The sequence below is a fragment of the Microcebus murinus genome, chromosome 14, assembly GCF_040939455.1.
Source record: "Microcebus murinus isolate Inina chromosome 14, M.murinus_Inina_mat1.0, whole genome shotgun sequence".
In the NCBI taxonomy this organism is placed as follows: Eukaryota; Metazoa; Chordata; class Mammalia; order Primates; family Cheirogaleidae; genus Microcebus; species Microcebus murinus.
The window spans coordinates 16,539,428-16,559,689 of NC_134117.1; the positions used below are offsets into that span (position 1 = coordinate 16,539,428).

The 20,262-nt window shown below is 46.3% G+C and overlaps 1 protein-coding gene across 1 annotated transcript; it reads right to left on the reverse strand.

The window, feature by feature from the left end:
* Positions 1 to 1,100: 1,100 nt before the first annotated feature.
* TECTB (tectorin beta) lies at positions 1,101 to 19,813 on the reverse strand. The gene is made up of 10 exons (XM_012771677.3): positions 19,715 to 19,813; positions 18,479 to 18,669; positions 16,724 to 16,866; positions 16,545 to 16,617; positions 9,469 to 9,572; positions 9,143 to 9,226; positions 4,946 to 5,108; positions 3,710 to 3,782; positions 2,329 to 2,361; positions 1,101 to 1,150 (listed from the first exon to the last, which is right to left on the reverse strand). The coding sequence occupies exons 1-10, from the start codon at positions 19,788 to 19,790 to the stop codon at positions 1,101 to 1,103; spliced, it is 990 nt and encodes a 329-aa protein (XP_012627131.1). The 5' UTR covers positions 19,791 to 19,813.
* Between the last annotated feature and the right edge of the window lie 449 nt (positions 19,814 to 20,262).

Sequence of the window (20,262 nt, forward strand, 5' to 3'; positions counted from 1 at the left end):
CCACCTGGGTGACCATGTTATGAGTTTGTGCTGCCACGTGATTTCATGTACTATATTTGCATTTGTGTTTCTGATTTTTTGTTGTTGTTGTTGATTCCATTCCAATGGTCATAAGTGAATGGGACAAAAACAGATATGGGCTGGAATGTTTAAGTAAAGGCTAAATGAGCTTAGAGCATTCCATACAAACGAAGATTTCTTTGTAGAGCAAATAAAGAACATTGAGTGTCACGAAGCATATGTAGAATTGGGTTACAGGTGAGAGAACCTGTGTCATGGAAGTCACGCCATAGTTATGTTGTAAATAGCATTTTCATTTGGGCAATGCCACGTTGTTATGTTCAATGAATGTGAGTTTTATTCTTTTTGTTGTTTTATACCTATTTGTCATTTTCTTTTGACTTTAGAAGTATATGTCAGCTATAAAAATAAGAAGCTTATACCTATATCATATTTATGAATATTTAAGAAACCCTATAATAAAAACAAATCAGGTTAGTACTACAGGTTCTCAAGAATCTATTTCCTCTGTATTACTCAGGTTTGAGCAAAACTATTGTATTCCGCTCTGATTCCCACATCATTTCCCATGTGATTTGTTGAAAGATTGGAACCCCATGCCTGGGGCTCAGCTCTGGTCCTTAGGTAGAACTACACGGCCTCTATGACAGAGCCCCTTTTCAGCAACATTGGCTATTCCTGTGCATCCTGTGTTTAGCCCCACATTCTCTGCAATGTGGTTATGCCCCACATTCTCTGCAAAATGCTCAGCTGCCCTTGGTTGGGTGTGCTAATCTTTTAAAAATTAGAATAGCCTTCAAAGGAGTCCATGCAGCTCTGACTCAAATGTGGGGAGAGGAGACTTGTCCCCCGGCTGCAGGAGAAGGGCACAGGAAGTGACAGGAAGAAGCGGGGCACCACAGGAAAGCCATCAGCGAGTTCCCCAAAATCACTGGAGCACATATTCGGCAAAGCGCTAGTCTCTGCTCTTCAACCTTGTGGTCTTCTGTGCGTTTGTTTGTTCGGCAGCACAATCAACACGAGTTTGCACTGGCTGAGGACGACTCTGGGCGCAGGAGCCGCAGCTGCCCGGCTGGCTCCTATAGCACGGTGCAGATGCCCAGCATCACGACGAGGTGGTGGAGAACACCTGCGGACCAGAGCGGGCGGGGGCGGGGCGGCGCTCAGCAACACACCTGCAAGGCCTGTTGCAACTCCACGAAAGGGTTAACTCAACAAGTGTCAATTTAGGGGTTCCCAAGTAGGTGTTCACAAAACTCTGCACGTTTTATAAAAAGTCAGTTTTGCTTATCCCTTGGGGATTCTGCAGCTCTCGGTATCAGTACAAAGAACCCGGCAGATAAGCCCGGGTGTGGACCTGGGACCTTTGGGAGTCTGCACCTTGACCATACAGTGATGGGGCATTTCGCTCGAGGGCTTTTGCTATAGAACTGTCTTTAAAGATTATAATCTAGGATTGGAGTTTTAAAAGCTGATTCATGTGATTTTCCTGTAATTACTAGAGCAAAGCCTGCCTCTGTGAGTTTAGTAACAAATGGAACTGCCTTACCCCACTCCTCAAGTGGTTCCACTTGGCCATCATTCAGGTGAGATCGTGAGTCTTAGCTGAAATGTTTCTTCCTCTAGGGGCTTCCCTGGCGGCTCTCTAAGCCAAGGCCCGCCTCCTGCCCCGCTTACTTTACAGATATTAGGAAGGGAAGGGGCTTTGCCCTTCTTGTTCACTGCGGTAGCCACAATGCCTAGAAGAGTGTCTGCTACAGTCATCATAATTACGGTTGACCCTCACCGGATGTTTGCTGTGAGCCCGCATCATTGTTTAGTGCCCTTGGCTGTCATTAAATATCCATACAACCGTGAATGGTAGGGGCAATCATTAGCCCAATTTCACAGAGGAAACTGGGGTACGAAAGGGCAAGGTCATTGCCCAAAGTCACTCAGCTAATAAGGGACAGAACTTTACCAAGAACTCAAATATTTGTTAAATAAAAAGGTCATTGAAAACCATGTTCTCCAAATGCAGGGACCCAAGCAAAGGCACTTGGTGATGACTTTCCTGAGACTTGGGGGAGTGGGGTTCAGTTCTGCTCCATCCAGGGCACCCTCGATCCCCCCTCCCTTCAGAGGTCAGGGCTGGCTGGAGAAAGACCTCTCTGCCCCTCCCCCCAGCCCCACTCGGGTGTGCTTTCATGTGTGACTTCCAATCCTTAAAGGTTTGGTTGGGGCTAAAGTTAAGCTTCTTTTAGAACACATGTCTGCCTTTTCACAGCATTGCCCCATGACATTTCCCAAAGTATCTCTTCTCCTTACCTGAGAAGCTATAGAGACTCGAAAATCCCCTGCCTGTAGTGAGTAAAGAGAGAGAATGCAGAAGGTTTAAGAAAAGATCACAGCTGTGTTTCTTAAACAGAAACCTGACTGTATCTTCCCCTGATCAAACCACCAGGCATCCTTTAAGGCAAAGCTTATGCCAGGGTTGTACAGGCTTCCTTTCACATTTTTTCTCTAAGGCATGGGTTGGTAAACTTTCTGGAAAGGACCAGACAGTAAGTATTGTCAGCTTTGCAGGCCATACAGCGTCCGCCACCACTAGTCCACACTGTGGTCGAAACGTGAATGCAGCTGTAGACAACATCTAAATGCATGCGTTTGGCTGTGCTCTAACAAAACTAGCTTTATAGACACTGAAATGTGAATTTCATATAATTTTTATGTCATGAAACATTGTTCTTCTTTTGATGTTTTTTTTGGAACCACATAAAAATATAAAAAGTGTTCTTAGCTTGCAAACCACACAAAGTCAGACGGTGGCCTGGGCCTTAGCCCTCAGCCGTAGTTGGGCAACTGTACTCTAAGGCCTGGCTGCTACAGCCCCTACCTCCCCACATGTCACGCCATCCTTCGGGTCATACTTTAAGATCATCAGCAGAGGTCTTCCATGAGCCCTGCGCTAGTTTGAATCCTTTTGCCATATACAGGTTGAGTTTCCTTTATCCAAAACACTTGGGACCAGAAGTGTTTCAGAGTTCAGATTTTTTCTTTTTAAGATTTTGAAATATTTTCATTATACCAGTTGAGCAGCTCTAATCCGAAAATCCGAAATCCAGTGAGCATTTCCCTTGAGCATCATGTTGGTGCTCAGAATGATTCGGATTTTGGAATATATTGGATTTCAGATTTTTGGATTAGGGATGCTCAGCCTATATTCCCATAGAATCTGCCCAGCCTCACCCGCTTTAAGAGGAATCTCTCTTTTTGCTGGGCGATAAGTTCCTTGAGGACAGGGCCTGCAGGCATCTCATTTATTTCTGAACCCCGTACCCAGCCCAGCTCAATGGTGCTGGATGGTCGGTCAAGGTTTGTGGACTTGCACGCGACATTGCCAGGACATTTCAGTTTCTATGGTTACTGTTCCCTGCATGCTCTGGAAGCTCAGCACTTTCCAGTTCCTTGGGGCATTGGAACCGAGGCCACAGATAGAACTTCTCAGGGCGGTTAACCAACCTGGGCTCCTTGGTTTGGCTCGCGCTTCTCCCCCCACCCCCCTCGCCGGAGCGCTCGAGGAGCAGGTGAAGGTTGTGCCTACAGGCACAGCTGGTTTGGCAATTCGGTCAAAATGCTCAAACTGGCTGTGCCTGTGGACGCAGCCCAGAGTGAAGGCAACCGTTTGGGAAACAGAGCAGCTGCTTACTCCGCAGGGAGAGCTCCACGACCAGGACGCCCCCGGTCTGGTCCCGCAGGAGGCGCTTCCTTTTGTCGCAGGTCTGCAGACCCAGAGGGGTGCGGGGCGGGGCGGGGGGGGGGCGGGTAAGAAATGAACAAAAAGTAGAGAAAAGAGAGAAAGAAAAGAGATTTTTTTAAAAAAGCCACAAACTGGATGGACTCAAGATTCCCTGGTCAACCAATATTAGTTACCTTTTTTTAAAAAGATAAAGATAAATAGCTCAGGGAGACATTTTTTCATCCCTTCTCCAACTCGGGTAAATGCAGAAAGCTGTACTTTGTTAACTCCACAGTGGAAGAGATGATTGGGTGTGGAAGGACTGACACCATTGCTTTGGATAAGAGCTGTTTCTTTTGGTAAGGCTTTTATATACAGTTACTCTCATCACAGTGATTTGAGAAATAGACACTTGAAAAATGTGCTCTAGGTTCCTTTTCTTTCTTTGAATACGGTGTCTCCCATCCAAGTACTAACCAGGCCGGACCCTGCTTAGCTTCACAAGATCAGATGAGATCAGGTGCGTTCAGGGTAGCATGGCCACAGACTAAACATAGTGTCAGTACTCATCCTTTGATCAACCTCTCCCATCCTCCATCCTCTCCCTGGCTCTGCACCCTTTGGTTTCTTTCCCTTTTCCTCTTTGTGCTTGTAAAGGACCATTTTCTGGCCAAACGAATGGACAGAAATAGAGATTATAATCTCTATTTCTGTTGATTACTATGGGCCATGTGGGCAGGTAGCCTCTTTGAAAACACTGAGATCTCTAGTCCAAAGAGACCAGAGAAGGTAACAGTTTGGGATTCAGTACTTTTAAGTGTCTAAGGTGGTGGCTCTCAGACCTGAGTGACCACCAGGCTTATGACAGCTTCTTAAAGCTCAGATTTCCTGGGCCTTCCTCTTACACAGTCAAATCAGCCTTGACCCAGGTCAGGAATTCCTGCAGCATCTCCCTGGAGTTGCAGAGGTGGACCCTCCGTCTGCCCGATCAAGACCGAAAACACCCACCTTTTGAGTTATGCCCAGAGCCTGTCCCTGCCCCCTACACCTTGAATTTCCCTTGCACCTTGCAGCATCTGCCCCTTCGCCCAATGCCATTTCCTCCAGAATGCCCCCGGCACACCACTGCACTGGCCTGACTGTGATTCTGGCTCAAAACACAACCCCCTGCGGGTAACACTGTCCTTCAGGAGAGAGGTGGCTCACCACGGGGCAGGAGAACTTCTCGCTGTCACAGATGAAGGTCTCACAGTGTAACCAAACCTTGGAGAGTTTGGGGATGTTCTGGAACCGGAAAGCATTGAATTGGAAGGTCGCCCTGTGATCCTTCCCGTTCTCGTGCACGAGGACTGTGTCATCCGTGGGGCAACTGAGGCAGATGCGGGAAGGAAGAGACAACTGTCACCTCATGGAGCTCCAGCAGATCCCGCTGGGGCCGATTTACACACAGCGACACTCCCCTAGGTCTTCACACGGTGCCTCCCTCTTCCCCAGGCACTTTGGCCGCAGCACCTCACGTGATCCTCACACCCGTGGGGCCAAGTTGAGGAGATAAGAGTTGGATACGGCTGTCTCCATTCAGCAGACAACGTCCAGCGGGAGGGGAGTGACTTATGAGAAGCCACACAGCTGGTAAGTCACACCTCTGTCCCCAAGCACTGGCATGTGTCCAGACCCCGGGGGTAATACAAAAAAAAAAAAAAGACAGTGGTGCTGGGACAGCATTTCCCAGTGTTGTCACAGCTGCCTAGGCTCACGTCGCACCCAGTGCATTTCTATGTGTGTACTATGAGGTTTTGCCATTGGAAATCAGAATTCATATTATTTAAGTTATATTTATTATACACTAACCTTCATAATAATCTGGGCATATTTTTAATATAAGCACAGAAAAAATGATTAGAAGGATGCCACCTAAATGTTAACACTGGCTGTTACTGAGTATTGAAATTATGGGTGCTTTTTGCACTCTTCTTTGTATTTTTCCAAATTCTCTATAATGAGAATATAATATGTGTATAAAATTCCAAAGTTAATAATTCAGCAAAAGAAAAATAGATGAAAGACACAGATGGGCATTTTGTGAACCAGGGATTCTCAGCCAGGGGCCATTTTGTCCTCCAGGGCACATTTGACATTGTGGTTGTCAAGACAGGGTGACAGGGCTGCTGGCATCTAGTGGGCAGAGGCCAGGGATACTGCTGAACGTCTTACAGCACCCAGGACAGCCCACACAGAGAAGGATTCCACCCAACATGTCAACGGTGCCAAGATTGAGAAACCCTGGTTTAAGGAAAAATATTTTTTTCATTTAACAAAGACACACTGATCGCCTGTTTAAGTGCCATTTAACTAGGTGTTGGTAGCAGACATTCTTGGGAATGTACAGGGAGGCCCAACTGAGTGTGGGGGCTTGTTATCTGCAGGTGACAAGGGACACCGGATTCTGTCCCCTTATAGGGAAAGGTCCGTGGGTTGAGAAGCCCAAGACCAGTAAGCAGCACCACAGTGGGACCCAAAGTTAACGCTGCTCCAGGAGTCTCTGTGACTTCATTGTAAATCCCACCAGCGCACACACCAGAGAGGGGCCCAGTTACCCCAGAGGACCCTCACGATGTGCCCGCCCTGTTCCCTTAGAACCAGACATGAAAGGGCCAAATTCAGGGCTGGACCTAAGGATGGCAGGTCTGATAGTGAGGGAGTGACACGAGTGGATGCTGGACCTTCAGATCTGGACCAGGGGCCAGAGCCAGTTCAGTTTGGGGTGGCTTCCGAGCAGTGACGAAGCTGGGGGCCTTTTCCAAGTTGTGAAACAAGACTCTGGTAGGATCATTTGGTCAATAAACCTGAGATCCCCGTATGAACTCAAGATGTGAGTCCTTAAAATAGCTCTTTGCAGCCAGAGTGCCCCAGGCATGGTGTCAGCCAGTGGAAAATAATGTAAACAGAGCTTTGTTGGAGGGCGGGGAGGTGGCTGATGCTAGGCGGGTGTAGATGCCTGGCATTGCTGCCTCTGGGCACTGGCCGTGTCAGCTACCTCTGGATGGAGGAAGCCCACAGGAGGCTTTTACACTGTCACTGCATGAGTCTCCTTCCCCACACGGGATGGGCCTTTGAGATGGGTGCACTGCTTTGCGTGCACTTGTGTGCACAGGGGAATTCCTGGTGCTAGAGCTGTTGTAATCTCTTGAACACTGAGTTTTCCCAAAGGGGCCCACTGTGATCAAAAATCATCTGGAAGGTTGTGAGAGTGGACTTTCCAGTTCTCCCCTTTGGCACTGGCCTTTGGGCATGCATCTCCAAGCTTGGGGTGCCAAGTCAACTAGGCAGGATGGAGAAATTGATCAGAATGTCTTAAATCTGTCTGTTGAAATGCAGATTCCCAGGGTTTCCCTAGAGATCGTCTGACATGGTAGGTTTATGATGCACCTGCATGTGTAACAGGAGCCCTAGGTAGTTTGTGTGTCCACTAGAGTTTGAGGATCACTTGTACAGACCACCCTAAAGCTACAGGCGCCTATATTACACATTTGTCACGTGGGAGCAACAGCACAAGAACTATTTGCAGGGAGATGATTCCATGAGTGGTAGAAGCCTTTGCCCAATGACCACTGCCCGAGAGAGGCTCCCAGTGCCTGGCTGTAATTTCAGGTCCCTGTAGGTCAGTAATTGATTTCAGAATTCCTGAAGTCATTTGACTGCACCATTGCTAACAGAACCTAACTGAATAGAACCATTCAATCAATGACAGATGTGGGGCAAGTACCCAGGTTAAGCCCCCATCTCTGCAGGAAGCTCCGCCCAGCCTGCTCAGCAGGTAGCACTGCCTGAGACTGAACCCCAGATCTCCTTCTTGCAAGCTCCAGCTCTTCAGCAAGTTTCTGGACCTGCCTGTGCCTGTTTTTCATCTATAAAATAGTGCCTATTATACTATCTACTTTATAGAGGGTTTAGTGACATTTAAATAAATTAGTATGTGTAAAGCACCCATATAGAACAATGCCCAGTATATTCTAAGAGCTGTGTAAGTGTTTGTCAAATAGAAACAAAGGTCCTAAGTAGCTCCACCTTTGTTATTTAATTTTCTTTGTCCCTGGCTGCAGTTTTTCCTTGGCCTGATGAGTTCTGATGATAACAGGGCACAGAGGTCTGCTTTGTCTGGGGAATGGCATCTTCTTTGTTCACTGTTACTGTGTGGGTGATGCCCACATTTTCTGTCTGGCTCAACCTCTCCTCTGTTTTCCCAAGTTACAATTCTAAGTACTTCCGGACAATTGTCACGTGAAGCTTAGTGTGCCCATCCCCGAACTCAGGCAGAATCCACACTCCCTTATGCAGAAACCCCCTATCCCAACAGCCGCTGACACCACTCCTCCGCCTTGTAGTACACAGATTTAACGACACAAAGCCATCTTTGTCACATAGCCCTCAGATACTCCCTCTGCCTCCACCCAATTAGCTCCCAAATATTTCTCACTCTGAGAAAAAGGATAATGGGTGTAGAACATAGTTAGCTAATTAGATAGAATGAATACAATATTTCATAGCACAAAAAGTGACTACACTCAACAGTAAGTTAGGGCAGACTTTAAAATAACTAAAAGAGTGGAATTGGAATGTTCCCAACACAAGGAAATGACAAATGCTCGAGCTGATGGATCCCCCAGTTACCCTGATGTGATGATTACACTTTGTATGCCTGTATCAAAACATCACCTGCACCTCATAGACAACTATTAAGTACCCATAATAATTAAAAATGGAAAATTAATTGGGAAAAAAAAACCCTTCTCTCTCCCTTTTCTCTCCCTTTTATGACTGTAATTCTGTTCACTTGGCTACGAGATCAGCTCAAGTCTTATCACCTCTGTGCGATCACTGCCGCAGCCTCTGAGCTTGGTCTCCTCACCTCGCACGCACGGTTTCTAAACCTTCCTACACATGACGCCCAGAAGAGCCTTTCTACCGTACAATTCCGATACTACTTCAGTCCTCTACTCTAGATTTTAAAAGCTTCCCATTATCTACTGGATTAATAATAAAAATAATAATTTTATTTAAATTGGTTGGATATAAACTATCCAGCCTTCCTTATCCTCTCCTGTGCCTCAGTTTTCTCATCTGTAAAATGGGGATGATAGTAATACTACCTTCCTACTATAAGGCTTCAATGAGTTAACATAGGTTAAAGCTCTCAGAACAGTACCTGGTACCAAGGAAGCATTACGCAGTGCTTCCTAGTATTTGTACTTTGCCTGGAAGCACAGAAGATGCCACTGATGTCACCCCAACAGGTGCCACCTCTTGCTCCCAAGCTATCACAAGCCGGAGCAAAGTAGCCCTGGACATACCTGGCTCTGCTGCTCAGGCCTGTCCAGGTGGTACAGGGACAGTGGTACCTACCCCTTGTTGATCAGCTGCCACTGCAAGGGATACATGAAGTCAGCGGAGGGTGTGGCCCAGCAGCTGTTCAAGACCACTTTAAACCTAGAAATAAAACAAAATGGCATCATTTTGAGCCAGAGAGTCTCATGCCTAGAAACATCTGGTGATTAAAAAGCATCTCATGTCTATGGCCATACCACCCTGAACACCCCCGATCTTGTCTGATCTCAGAAGCTAAGCAGGGTCAGGCAGGCTTGGTATTTGAATGGGAAAAGCTGTATCAGCTAGTCTTTTTTGTCTTTTCTTTATATTTAAAAATATAAACCTAGAGGAAATGTGCTTACCTGATGCTTAATCCTTTGGCTTCTACTCCTGCAAACAGATCTGAACCGATTTCGGATGTTTCCAGGACAAAGGGGGCTTCTTTCTTGGTGGAGAACTTGGCATTCTTTGGAAGGAAATTGACACTGGGTGTTATGACATCTCACACTGAGCAGCTGGGTCTGGCGGGAGCAGGTGAATTGGGATGGGGTGGGGGTGAGAATTAACCCAAAGACATAAGCGCCTGAGACCACAGAGTGTCTCTCCAGGACCAGAGAAGCCTCAGCTTCTAGGATGCTAGTGCCATCTTAGAAGGGACAAGGACGTCACACAGTCTGCCCTTGCTGGCCATGGCAAAACACATACTGTATGCATGTTTCATTTATGACAATGAGATTTGACTGATGGGAAGAAAGTGGAGCCCAGGGATGCTGAGTCACTGTGTTCTACTGAACACAAACAGCGCCTCCCTGCCCTTCTTCCTCTCTACCTTTTGCCTGAGCAGATTTCAGCCTGGGTTGGAAAATTTATGATCTGATTCTCAGTAACATTAACAACAACAGCAACAAAAACAACCACAACTTACTGATCACCTACCACATGTGGGGCACTTTTCTTTACATTGGGATAGTCTCTATGTCAAGATATTCTGCATATTGAAATACATTAGTGAACAAACAGCAAAGATGTCTGTCTCCAGCGAGTCTGGGTTCTAGCAGAGGAGACCAACTATAGACAAGAAGTCAATTATATAGTCTGTTACAATGGAATGTAGTACATTATATAGAGAATCTATTATGCAATAGACATAAGGACAAGGCGGATTGGGAGTGTGAGGAAGGGCAGGTTGCAATCAAATACAGTGGTTGGGGAGGCTTCACTGAGGACATGGCATTTGAGCATGCCTTGGAGAGAGAGGGAGGAAGGAGGCCGTGCAGCCACCAGGGCCAGATTGCTTGAGTTGGGGCAAAGGCCCTGGGCCCTGGCAGGACAGCAAGGAGGCTTGGAGCAAGTGAGCAAGGCGGGCAGTGGAGAGTGGGGAGGGGATGCGGTTAGAGAGGCCATGGGGGTGGGTGGAGAAGTGTGGGGCTGCAGCTTTGAGTGCCCTGGGGGAGTCATCACCTCGCTTTGAGCGGCAGGTTCTGATCACTGGCTTGGCATGAGTGGTGTTTGCCTGCCGTCTTCATCAGAACGTTCTGGGCAAGTCATTAGGAATAATAGCAGCGTTTCCAGTGGCCTTACCCAAAGGAAGCTGATCTCTCCATTCTCTGCATCTTGGGTTTGTGCAATTTTAGCAACAACCTTCAACTACTCTGTGGCCTCCAGAGACAAAAGCATCGTGATGGGAGGGCGAGGACTGTAGGTTAACCCCAGCTCCCACTGCTAACTTGGGACACACTGCAGGCAAGTCAGCCTTGCAGGCCTCAGTTTCTCCATATGCAAAATGGGAATAACCTTTGTGACTTTATATAATAGAAGAACAAAGCTTAGGCCAGGGTACTATTTAAAAGATAGGGCTTGGAGATTTACGGAACTGTAATAGGCAGACAGTGGCAGGAGGAGCGGATGTTCAGCAAGGATGCCTGGTTAAGATGGACTTCACTCCTTACATGTTAAACACACAGGGACATTGCTGAGAGGACTCAGAGTCCCTTGCATGTTCTGTAGCCTCTTACATTATTTTACAGACTGGAGGCCCAGCCAGGGCTCCCCGACTCAGTCACCTAAACTCAGCTGTTTTTCTCCCATTTGTCAGGCCCCTGCACCCTTTAAAATGGTTGCCATAATTAAATAATAATGTTCTTAATCATAAGGGATTTGCTAGTTTTATCTGCAGGTTCAAGTGGCAGATTTATAGTGATTTTTAAGGTCCCTTGTTATTTTCTGAGATCTGTCATGTTTCGAGAGACCATTTTGTATATGAGAACTTCCCTGGGGACCACCTGTCGTCCTCAAGCAGAGGTCCTCCTCCCACTCCTCCCAGGGACCAGCCAGCAGAGTATTAGGATATTGGGATGAAGCCTCTACTCATGGGGGAGCCCTGCCTGATTCTGTTACAAAGTAGAGAATAGCACCAGCTCCATTGATTCAATTTCTGAAAAAGAATACTTTGAATGATCAGGTTCTCTGCTTTCTCACCCAACATCTAAGGCAATGCTTAGCACGATTTTTCCCTACTTTCTTCATAACATGAAAATTAGCAAGTGATTTCCAGATTAAGTAGAGCCCCCCTTACCCATAGGGGATATGTTCCAAGCTCCCCAGTGGATGCCTGAAACTGTGGGTGTACTGAACCCAATATCCACTGTACTTTTTGGATATGATGACTGAGACAGCTACCAGGTGACTAATGGACAGGTAGTGTCTATAGAGTGGATACAATGGACAAAGGGATGATTTATGTCCCACGTGGGACAGAGTGGGATGGTGCGAGATTTCATTATGCTGCTCAGAACAGGTGTGTAATTTAAAACTTATGAATTGTTTATTTCTGAAATTGTCCATTTAATCTTTTTGGAGCATGGTTGACTATGGGCAACTGAAATTACAGAAAATAAAACCTTGGATAAGGAGGGACCTGGAAAGTTTATCTTGGCATCCCTGGAAACATAGAAATGCTACATAAACTACTTGTTTATCGAGGAGAATGGAAGACCGCCTTGAAAAATCATGCCATCCAGTCCCTTCACTTTACTGAAAGGTGGAGTCACAACTATCCAGTGACACAAGTTAAGGATGGGTACCCCTTGTTTAACAATAGTTCATGTGGAAAAATCTAGAACTTGCTTTTGCTCACAAACTCAATGTGAGATGGTGGTGACATTTATTATCATAGGATATGTTCCCAGAGTCTTCCAGAACCTAAAAGGTCACCTCTGACCTACTGTGCCCTGCATTGGTCTGACAAGGTCTAGAACTGTGGTCTCTAGGCCCCAGGCTGTGGCCTCGTACCAGTGTGTGGCCCCTTAGGAAATGGGCCACACATCACCAGCTGAGCTCCACACTTCCCCCTCTTCCAGCCCACAACAACCCACCCCCCAAACCCTGTTCTGTGGAAAAATTGTCTTCCATGGTCCTTGGTGACAAAAAGGTTAGGGACCACTGATCTAGAACACAACATTTCAATTCTGGGCTCTGTTTTTTAATAGGGGCACTGACCAACTGTCAGATTTAGAGAAGAGTGACTAGGGTGGTGGATGAAACGCCAGTAGTGAACAGATGTTTAGCTTGGGGAAGATGTTTAGCTACAGATATTGGAAGGGCTGTCAGCACCATAATTACATGGTGTCATTTCAGAAGACAGAACCAGGGCAATGGCTGGAGTGCAGGGTGTCAGATTTCATATGCTGATCTAAAACGGGAAGGCCCCAATCACCATTGTCTCGGGGAGAGGCAGGGAGGCCACCCCTTACTTAGCAATCTTGTGGAAGGGTTTTAGGCTTTGGGTGGAAAGTCAAATTTGATCACCTCTGAGGTTTGTTTTGACTCTGAGTTTGTGATTTGGGTTTCTATTGTTTGCATTTGTTCCATCCCAAGCTTTCTCCTTTCTCTCTAAGAGGAATGATCAGTACCGTTGTGATTGAATAAAAGTCGGTCTAATCCCACACTGACATTGACGCTCAGCTCTCTAGGAGTAACGATGCTAGGAGCCCTCGGAGCTTCCAGTTTAAATAGGGTCAAAGTTTACAGTCATGGGAATTACTCCTTTCTTAGGCATTTAACTTGTGCCAGACACTGTGCTTCCAAAGATTATTTCATTTAATTTTTATAACAAACCTACAGGGTAAATGCTATCATTATCTCTACTTAACAAATGCAGAGATGGAGGCCCAGAGAGGTTAACTAACTTGCCCAACACAACTAGCAAATGTGGAGCAAGACTTCAAACCAGTGGTCTGATGGCAAGGCCCGTCTTCTTAACCACACACAGCACCAGGCCACTTCTGGAAGCTGACTACCTTCCTGTGTTTTTTGTTGGGAGTCAAAATAACTTTCTCTAGGAATACCAACCATGGCCCCTGGCAGGAACGGGTGGGAGGGCGATGCAGAGAAAAGCAAGAGGAAGCGCGCTAAGTAGAGCTGGCGCTTTAGGAGCCCAGCATTTGGAGCTCTCCAATCCTAAGCAATTAGCAGAGCATTGATGCCATTGTGCTATGTAGGGCACAGCTCTGTTTCTGGTAATTTGATGGAAATATATGCGGGAGCAGTTGTTGCTTCTGAAACACACAAGAATGCTCTCAAAGCAGAGGGAGGGAGGAGAAAAAAATACCAAGCCGGTGGGGCAGGCATAGGAAACCGAGGTGGGAATATTAATCAGTATCGAGGTTCCTGTGCAGCAGAGCTCCCTCTTTGCTGAGGTCCCTTTGTCCTGCAGGGGTCACGGTGGGCTTCAGGGGAGGCCTTAGTCTCATGTCTATACCAGTGCAAGGAGGTATCCTGTTAGCAGGTCTATCCAGCCCTGAGAACATGCCTTTTAATTTTTTTTTTTTTAAAATGAGCTCCTTCCAGTTCTAAGATTTGATATTTGGTTTGTGTCTGAAACTCAGCCCAACACGGCTGATGATTTTCAACAATCCTGACGTCTCTCCATGGCCAACTGTTGTAAAACCTTCATAGGATCGTATCTACAATTTTATCTGGTTAAAATAACAATGATCCACTTCCAGACAGGAATTCAATAGTAAAGGCAGCCTGTCATCAGGAAGTCCCCTGAGACTGCTGTCAATGCGTAGAAGTCTATTTTCCTCTCTGGAAAGCCTTCGCCAGTGACTGCGGTGGTTTCGCCGTCCTCTCCTCATCCCGGTGGCCCACGCTGTATTTTACCCCTATTGTAGGTCACGGGCTGTATGAGATTCCTTTTCCTTTTCTTAGTATTTAGCCACTAGTGATATGTGGCTAGAAGCAGATTTAGATTTTTTTTTTTGAGCCAGAGTCTCACTCTCTTGCCTGGGCTAGAGTGCCATGGCGTCAGCCTAGCTCATGGCAACCTCAAACTCCTGGGTTCAAGCGATCCTCCTGCCTCAGCCTCCCGAGTAGCTGGGACTACAGGCATGCGCCACCATGCCCAGCTAATTTTTTTCTATATATTTTTAGTTGGCCAATTAGTTTCTTTCTATTTATAGTAGAGATGGGGTCTCACTCTTGCTCAAGCTGGCTTCGAACTCCTGACCTAGAGCAATCTGCCCGCCTCAGCCTCCCAGAGTGCTAGGATTACAGGCATGAGCCACCGTGCCCAGCCTGCAGATCTAGATTTTGTGGAACCTTGAAGCTTATACAATTTGGAGAGCCCTCTTTGATAGAAAGAATCAAAATTTTCAAAACAAAATTAGACACAGGGCTTTGTGTCAGGCCCTGAAATTTAAGTTTCATTCCCTTCACAAATGAAGTGGCTATGGTTAGCAGGTCTGTGTTCTAGAATGGGCACTGCTCTGAACTACCTGTAGGGTATTGGGCTAATCACTTCCTCCCTCTGAGCTTCAGATTCTAATCTGAACCAGGTTATTCTAGGGTCCCTTCCAGCTCTCACCTTCTGAGTTTAGCAAGGTTAATAGTTTCCAGACAGGCCAGGCACAGTGGCTCAGGCCTCTAATCCTAGCGCTCTAGGAGGCCGAGGCGGGAGGATTGCTCCAGGTCAGGAGTTCAAGGCCAGCCTGAGCAAGAGCAAGACCCCCTCTCTACTAGAAATAGAAAGAAATTAGCTGGACAACTAAAAATATATACAGAAAAAATTAGCCAGGCATGGTGGCACATGCCTGTAGTCCCAGCTATTCGGGAGGCTGAGGCAGGAGGATCGACTGAGCCCAGGAGTTTGAGGTTGCTGTGAGCTAGGCTGATGCCATGGCACTCTAGCCCAGGCAACAGAATGAGACTCTGTCTCAAAAAAAAAAAAAAAAAAAGAAAAAAGAAAAAGAAATAGTTTCCAACAGCAGGTGAAGCAAGTTCAAAGAGTTCAAAGTTAGTGGAGTTCCAGGTGGGATAGCTTTTTCCTTTGGGAAATGAATGGGCTAGGCATGATGCCCTCTAAGGATATCTTCCAGTTCTAATGCTCCATGTAAAGGTTTGTATTTCTGCCTGCATCCTCCTCTAGCCAGCTGGGCCAGTGTCTCTATGTGCATGTGTCCTTACTGCTAGCTGCAGGTTTGAAAAACAAAGCACCCCTTCTAAACAGCAGAGAAGCTGGGCTAATGGCCACTGCCATAGTTTCTCTGGAGCACTTTATTTTGGGAGAGACCAAAGTGTGTGTTTAACTTCAATGTCAACATAGGCAGCCTGCCTAAATTAGACAGCAAGGAAACCCACTAACTGAAAGGTTTCAGAGACCAGAGAATTAGGCAGCAGCCCAACCCTTCTCCTTAGTCCTATCCCAGGCAGGAAGCTCAATTCCGTGTGCTAAAGGGTTTTAAGAAGAGCTAAATCCTAAATATAAATCTCCAGAGTGAGTTGCAGTAGATATTAATCTTGATTAAGAGTCCAACATTGAAAAAAAAAAAAAAAGAGTCCAACATTGGCTATCTTATCATTGACTACTATTGACCTTGTCTCAATTTCCTCATCTGTAAAATGGGAAGGTTATATATCTTGTGGCACTTTTCAGCTCTTCTATCCAGTCTGTGAATCTGACTTTCTGCTACACCTGGTATTTTCCTTTTTGAGATAGCATCTCGCTCTGTTGCCCGGGCTAGAGAGCAATGGTGTCATCATAGCTCACTGCAACCTCAAACTCCTGGGTTCAAGCAATCCTCCTGCTTCAGCCTCCCAAGTAGCTGGGACTACAGGCACATGCCACCACGCCTAACTAATTTTTCTATTTTTTATAGAGACAGGGTCTCCCTTTTGCTCAGGCTGGTCTTGAACTCCTGGCCTCAAGTGATCCTCCCGCCTCGGCCTCCCAGAGCGCTAGGATTGCAGGCATGAGCCACCATGCCTGCCCTACACCTAGTCTTTAAAGAGGTTTAAAGCTAACCCAAAGCTTATGTCTCAACTTGAATCCAAGAGTGAGGCTCTGCATAGAGCTTGGGGAAGAATGAATCCCGCGGAAGCATCCCATCATCTCCTGGAAAGGCCACAGGACAGTAAAGGGAACCTGGAGACCACTTACAGTGTAGAAGTTGAGAGACAATTGGCTTTCGAACGTGCCCATGCTCCCGTTCTTCACGTGAACAGTGGCCACTCTGAAAAGGGGAGAGAATTTTGCATAAGGACTGAAACACGCCTGGTTGCTAGGGACTGCAGCACACATGCAGGGCCGCCAGCCCGCCACGCTGCAGAGCAACTTACCTCTGGTCGAAGGCGGCCTGGTTCACCAGGTAGGTGGAGTGGTAGGTGCAGGAGAAGGAGTAGTTGACAGGCTGGTTTTTCACGATCACCGTGCTGTCATTGGAAACAATGTGGCTGTAGAAGTGGTAGATGGGTGGCTTGTACTAGAGGAAGGGAGGAGGCAGTCAGGGTGGCCCGGCGCCCCCCAGATGGGAACGTGGGCTCTGGGAAAAGTCAATGAAGACGGCTTAGGAAAAAGACCAGTGGAGAGACAGGAGCGTCTACCATTGACGGTGGCATCCTCTCTTTTTGTCTGCAAGTGAGCTGATAATTTTTGTAAAGAGTTCTTGTGTCCGTTCAAGTAAAATTGTTTAAAATAATTTAGGTTGATATTATATGCTTTTAAAAAATCCATATACTCATTGGGCTCTGACCAAAAAGAACTGGCTCAAGAATCTATTTCCCAGCATCAACTTTTTATCCATTTCTCCTGCCCAGGTATCCTAAGTGAATGCTTCACCCATCTCCAGTTTCTAGAATGTTACTGTCTAGTTCTTTGCTCTTTCCTCCTTCTGACCATAAACATTATTTCTTTTGTTTCTTTTTCTTTTTTGAGACAAGGTCTTTCTCTGTCACCCAGGCTAGAGTGCAGTGGCACCATCATAGCTCACTGAAGCCGCAAACTCCTATGCTCCAGTGATCTTCCTGCCTCAGCCTACCAAGTAGCTAGGACCGCAGGCACGTGCTACTATCCCTGGCTGATATTTTTTTTTTAGAGATGGGATCCCACCATTTTGCTCAGGCTGGTCTCAAACTCCTGGTCTCAAGTGATCCTCCCACCTCAGCCTGCCAAAGAGCTGGTATTATAGGCAGGAGCTACCATGACTGGCCCATAAACACTATTTCTGAGACTCTTTCCTCTGACTTGTTGGACTCTAAGAGCACAGAATATCAGCTGTAAGAGATATCGAATATCCACTTGAGAAGTGACCTACCTGAGACCACACAGATGATTTCTAGTTCACCTTGCCAAGATATACTCAAAGTCATGATGTTTTGCTAATCATACCTGTGACTCTTCCCACTAAATCACTGAGTCTTTGTGAGGCTTTTAGGAAGGGGAGGTGGCCCTGGAAGCTCTTTGCTTTCATCTTCTGAAATCTGCAGATGTGCAGTCTTCTGGCAGTCCAGGTGGTAGGCATGCTGGACCACAGAGGGAGGGACAGAAGACCCAGCCTCCCTTCATGGCCACATCCCTACTGGTGCTGTGGCCCTGAGCTGGGGACTTTATCGGGCAGTCTCAGATTTCCCTCTGTCATAGGATACTTGGCAAGAGGATGTTTGTGTTTCCTTTTCATTCTATGATTCCTCACCTGGGCACTTTACACAATCAAGTTACGAATTGTGTTGTACTTTGGCCATGTCCTTAAAATATTCCAACGCATGTTGTCACCCCTTCAGAGCCTCGGCGGAGGTTGTCTCACACATCCACCCAGGAAGGATGGCAGCTTGTGAGCACAAACTCAGAACTTGAAGTGGGTTAGATGTGGGACATGTGCTTGCTTCTACTCACAGAAGGTAAGCTGGCTAGTCCCGGTGACAAATTAAGAGAATAAAAGTCAGGCTAAAAGAGTTATCTAAACTAGGCAGAAGAGAAGGTTTAAAGTAACACCACCATCCCAGGAAATCTGGAAGACAGGATTGACAACAGGCATCTCACGTTTGAGCCCAGCTGCTCTATCTTAAGCAACCCTGCATTGCGCAGCCTGACCTTACCTCCGACTGGGTTCCACAATAGGACTTGTTTTTAGGTGATAAGTCTGGAATTACAAACTGGTAGTAACCTCCTTCGTGGACCCCATTGTAACACAGCCCTCCAAGAGCCAGCTGATGCACTTCCCATCCATAGGGACACTCGGGGATTTTGGTGATGATGGTTTTGGGATAACAAAACACGAGGATGACATCTAGAAAGATATGATAATCATGTTAATCTGTGTAAGGAACAGTGGATTGCAGCAACACCTGAACATGCAAAGCAGTAGGTTAAAATAACACTCTCCTCCCTATTGTTTACCAGTGGTGATGGAAGTTTTCCCCAAACTTCAGTCACTGAAGTTCCACTTTTATAGTTTTTGCTACATTAGTTTAATAACTGCATTACACTTGATGCGTATTTAAAATTGGTCCATTTTAAAACTCTAATTTTATTTTATGGAATATATCTGTGAAACCACAGATTAGATGTATTGAATATATATAAATAGATATTAAACCCCCCATGAAAATGAACACATAATTTAAAATTTTTTTTTTTTTTTTTTGAGACATGGTCTTACTCTCTTGCCCTGAGTAGAGTGCTGTAGCATCAGCCTAGCTCACAGCAACCTCAAACTCCTAGGCTCAAGTGGTCCTCCTGCCTCAGCCTCTCAAGTAGCTGGGACTATAGGCTGTCACCATAATGCCTGGCTAATTTTTCTATTTTTAGTAGAGACTAGGTCTTGCTCTTTCTCAGGCTGGTCTTGAACTCCTGAGCTCAAGCAGGCCTCCGCCTTGGCCTCCCTGAGTGCTAGAATTACAGGCGTGAGCACCTAGCCAGTAACTTAAAATTTTAAAGTATCAATTTCATACATATTGTAAAACACTGATTTATGGCACAGGACAGAAACTCAACAGTCAAAAACTGTGAAGATGTTTTTAATGTATGTGTATAGAGAGAGAGGGGGGGGAGATAGAGCATTTTCTAATTATAAAAAAGTCTAAGTTTATCCATGTAACAAATTGTACTTGTACTCCTTAAATTTATACCGAAAAAAGTCTAAGTTTATCTAATGCATTTTTGTTTCCTGTGGGAAAAGTCTGATTGGCATTGGGGGGGGAGTGCTTAAGTTCTGTCTACTTGGCTACATTATTGCATTTTTATAACAAGGTAAGCACAGAGCTCTGAGCCTTGCAAAGGAAAGATTGAGGAAACATATCTTTCTGGGGAAAGGGATGGGCACCAGGGCATACCTGCTTTGTTTGGAGTGCATGATTTTGCAGAGGCTTCTGCAAAGATGGCCAGCAGGACGAAGGCCCTCATCACCATTGCTTCTCAGTACCTGGTCTTTGCCAGGCAGCCAAGCCAAGCTGGCCAAATGTTTACAGTCTTTCCAGAGCTCGAGCCTCGATCATTCTAGGTCAGAAGCATGAATGAAAAGTTAAATCAAGGGTAAGAACAAAGCGGCACACGTAGTGTTGAGGGAAATTTCCAAGGGAGATCGGTGATGCCTTCCCCCGTTTCTAATTGTCAGCATAGAGAGGCAAAAAGTGAGGCTCATACCACTGGGCGCGTCAGTGACACATGCAGTTGTCCACGTTCCCGACTGTTTCATCCTCTCTGGACTTGTGGATGTTGCCTCTGGATGCTCCCCAAGCTCCCGGCCCCAGTCCTAGCTTGGCTTTATATAGCCCGAGGGTGTAAAAGAAACCGACTCCAGATAAGTCACAATGGGCCTGCTTATCCGCCATGAGGGCAATAAAAGGGACCTTGCACGGTAATCCTACGGGAAGCTCAGTTA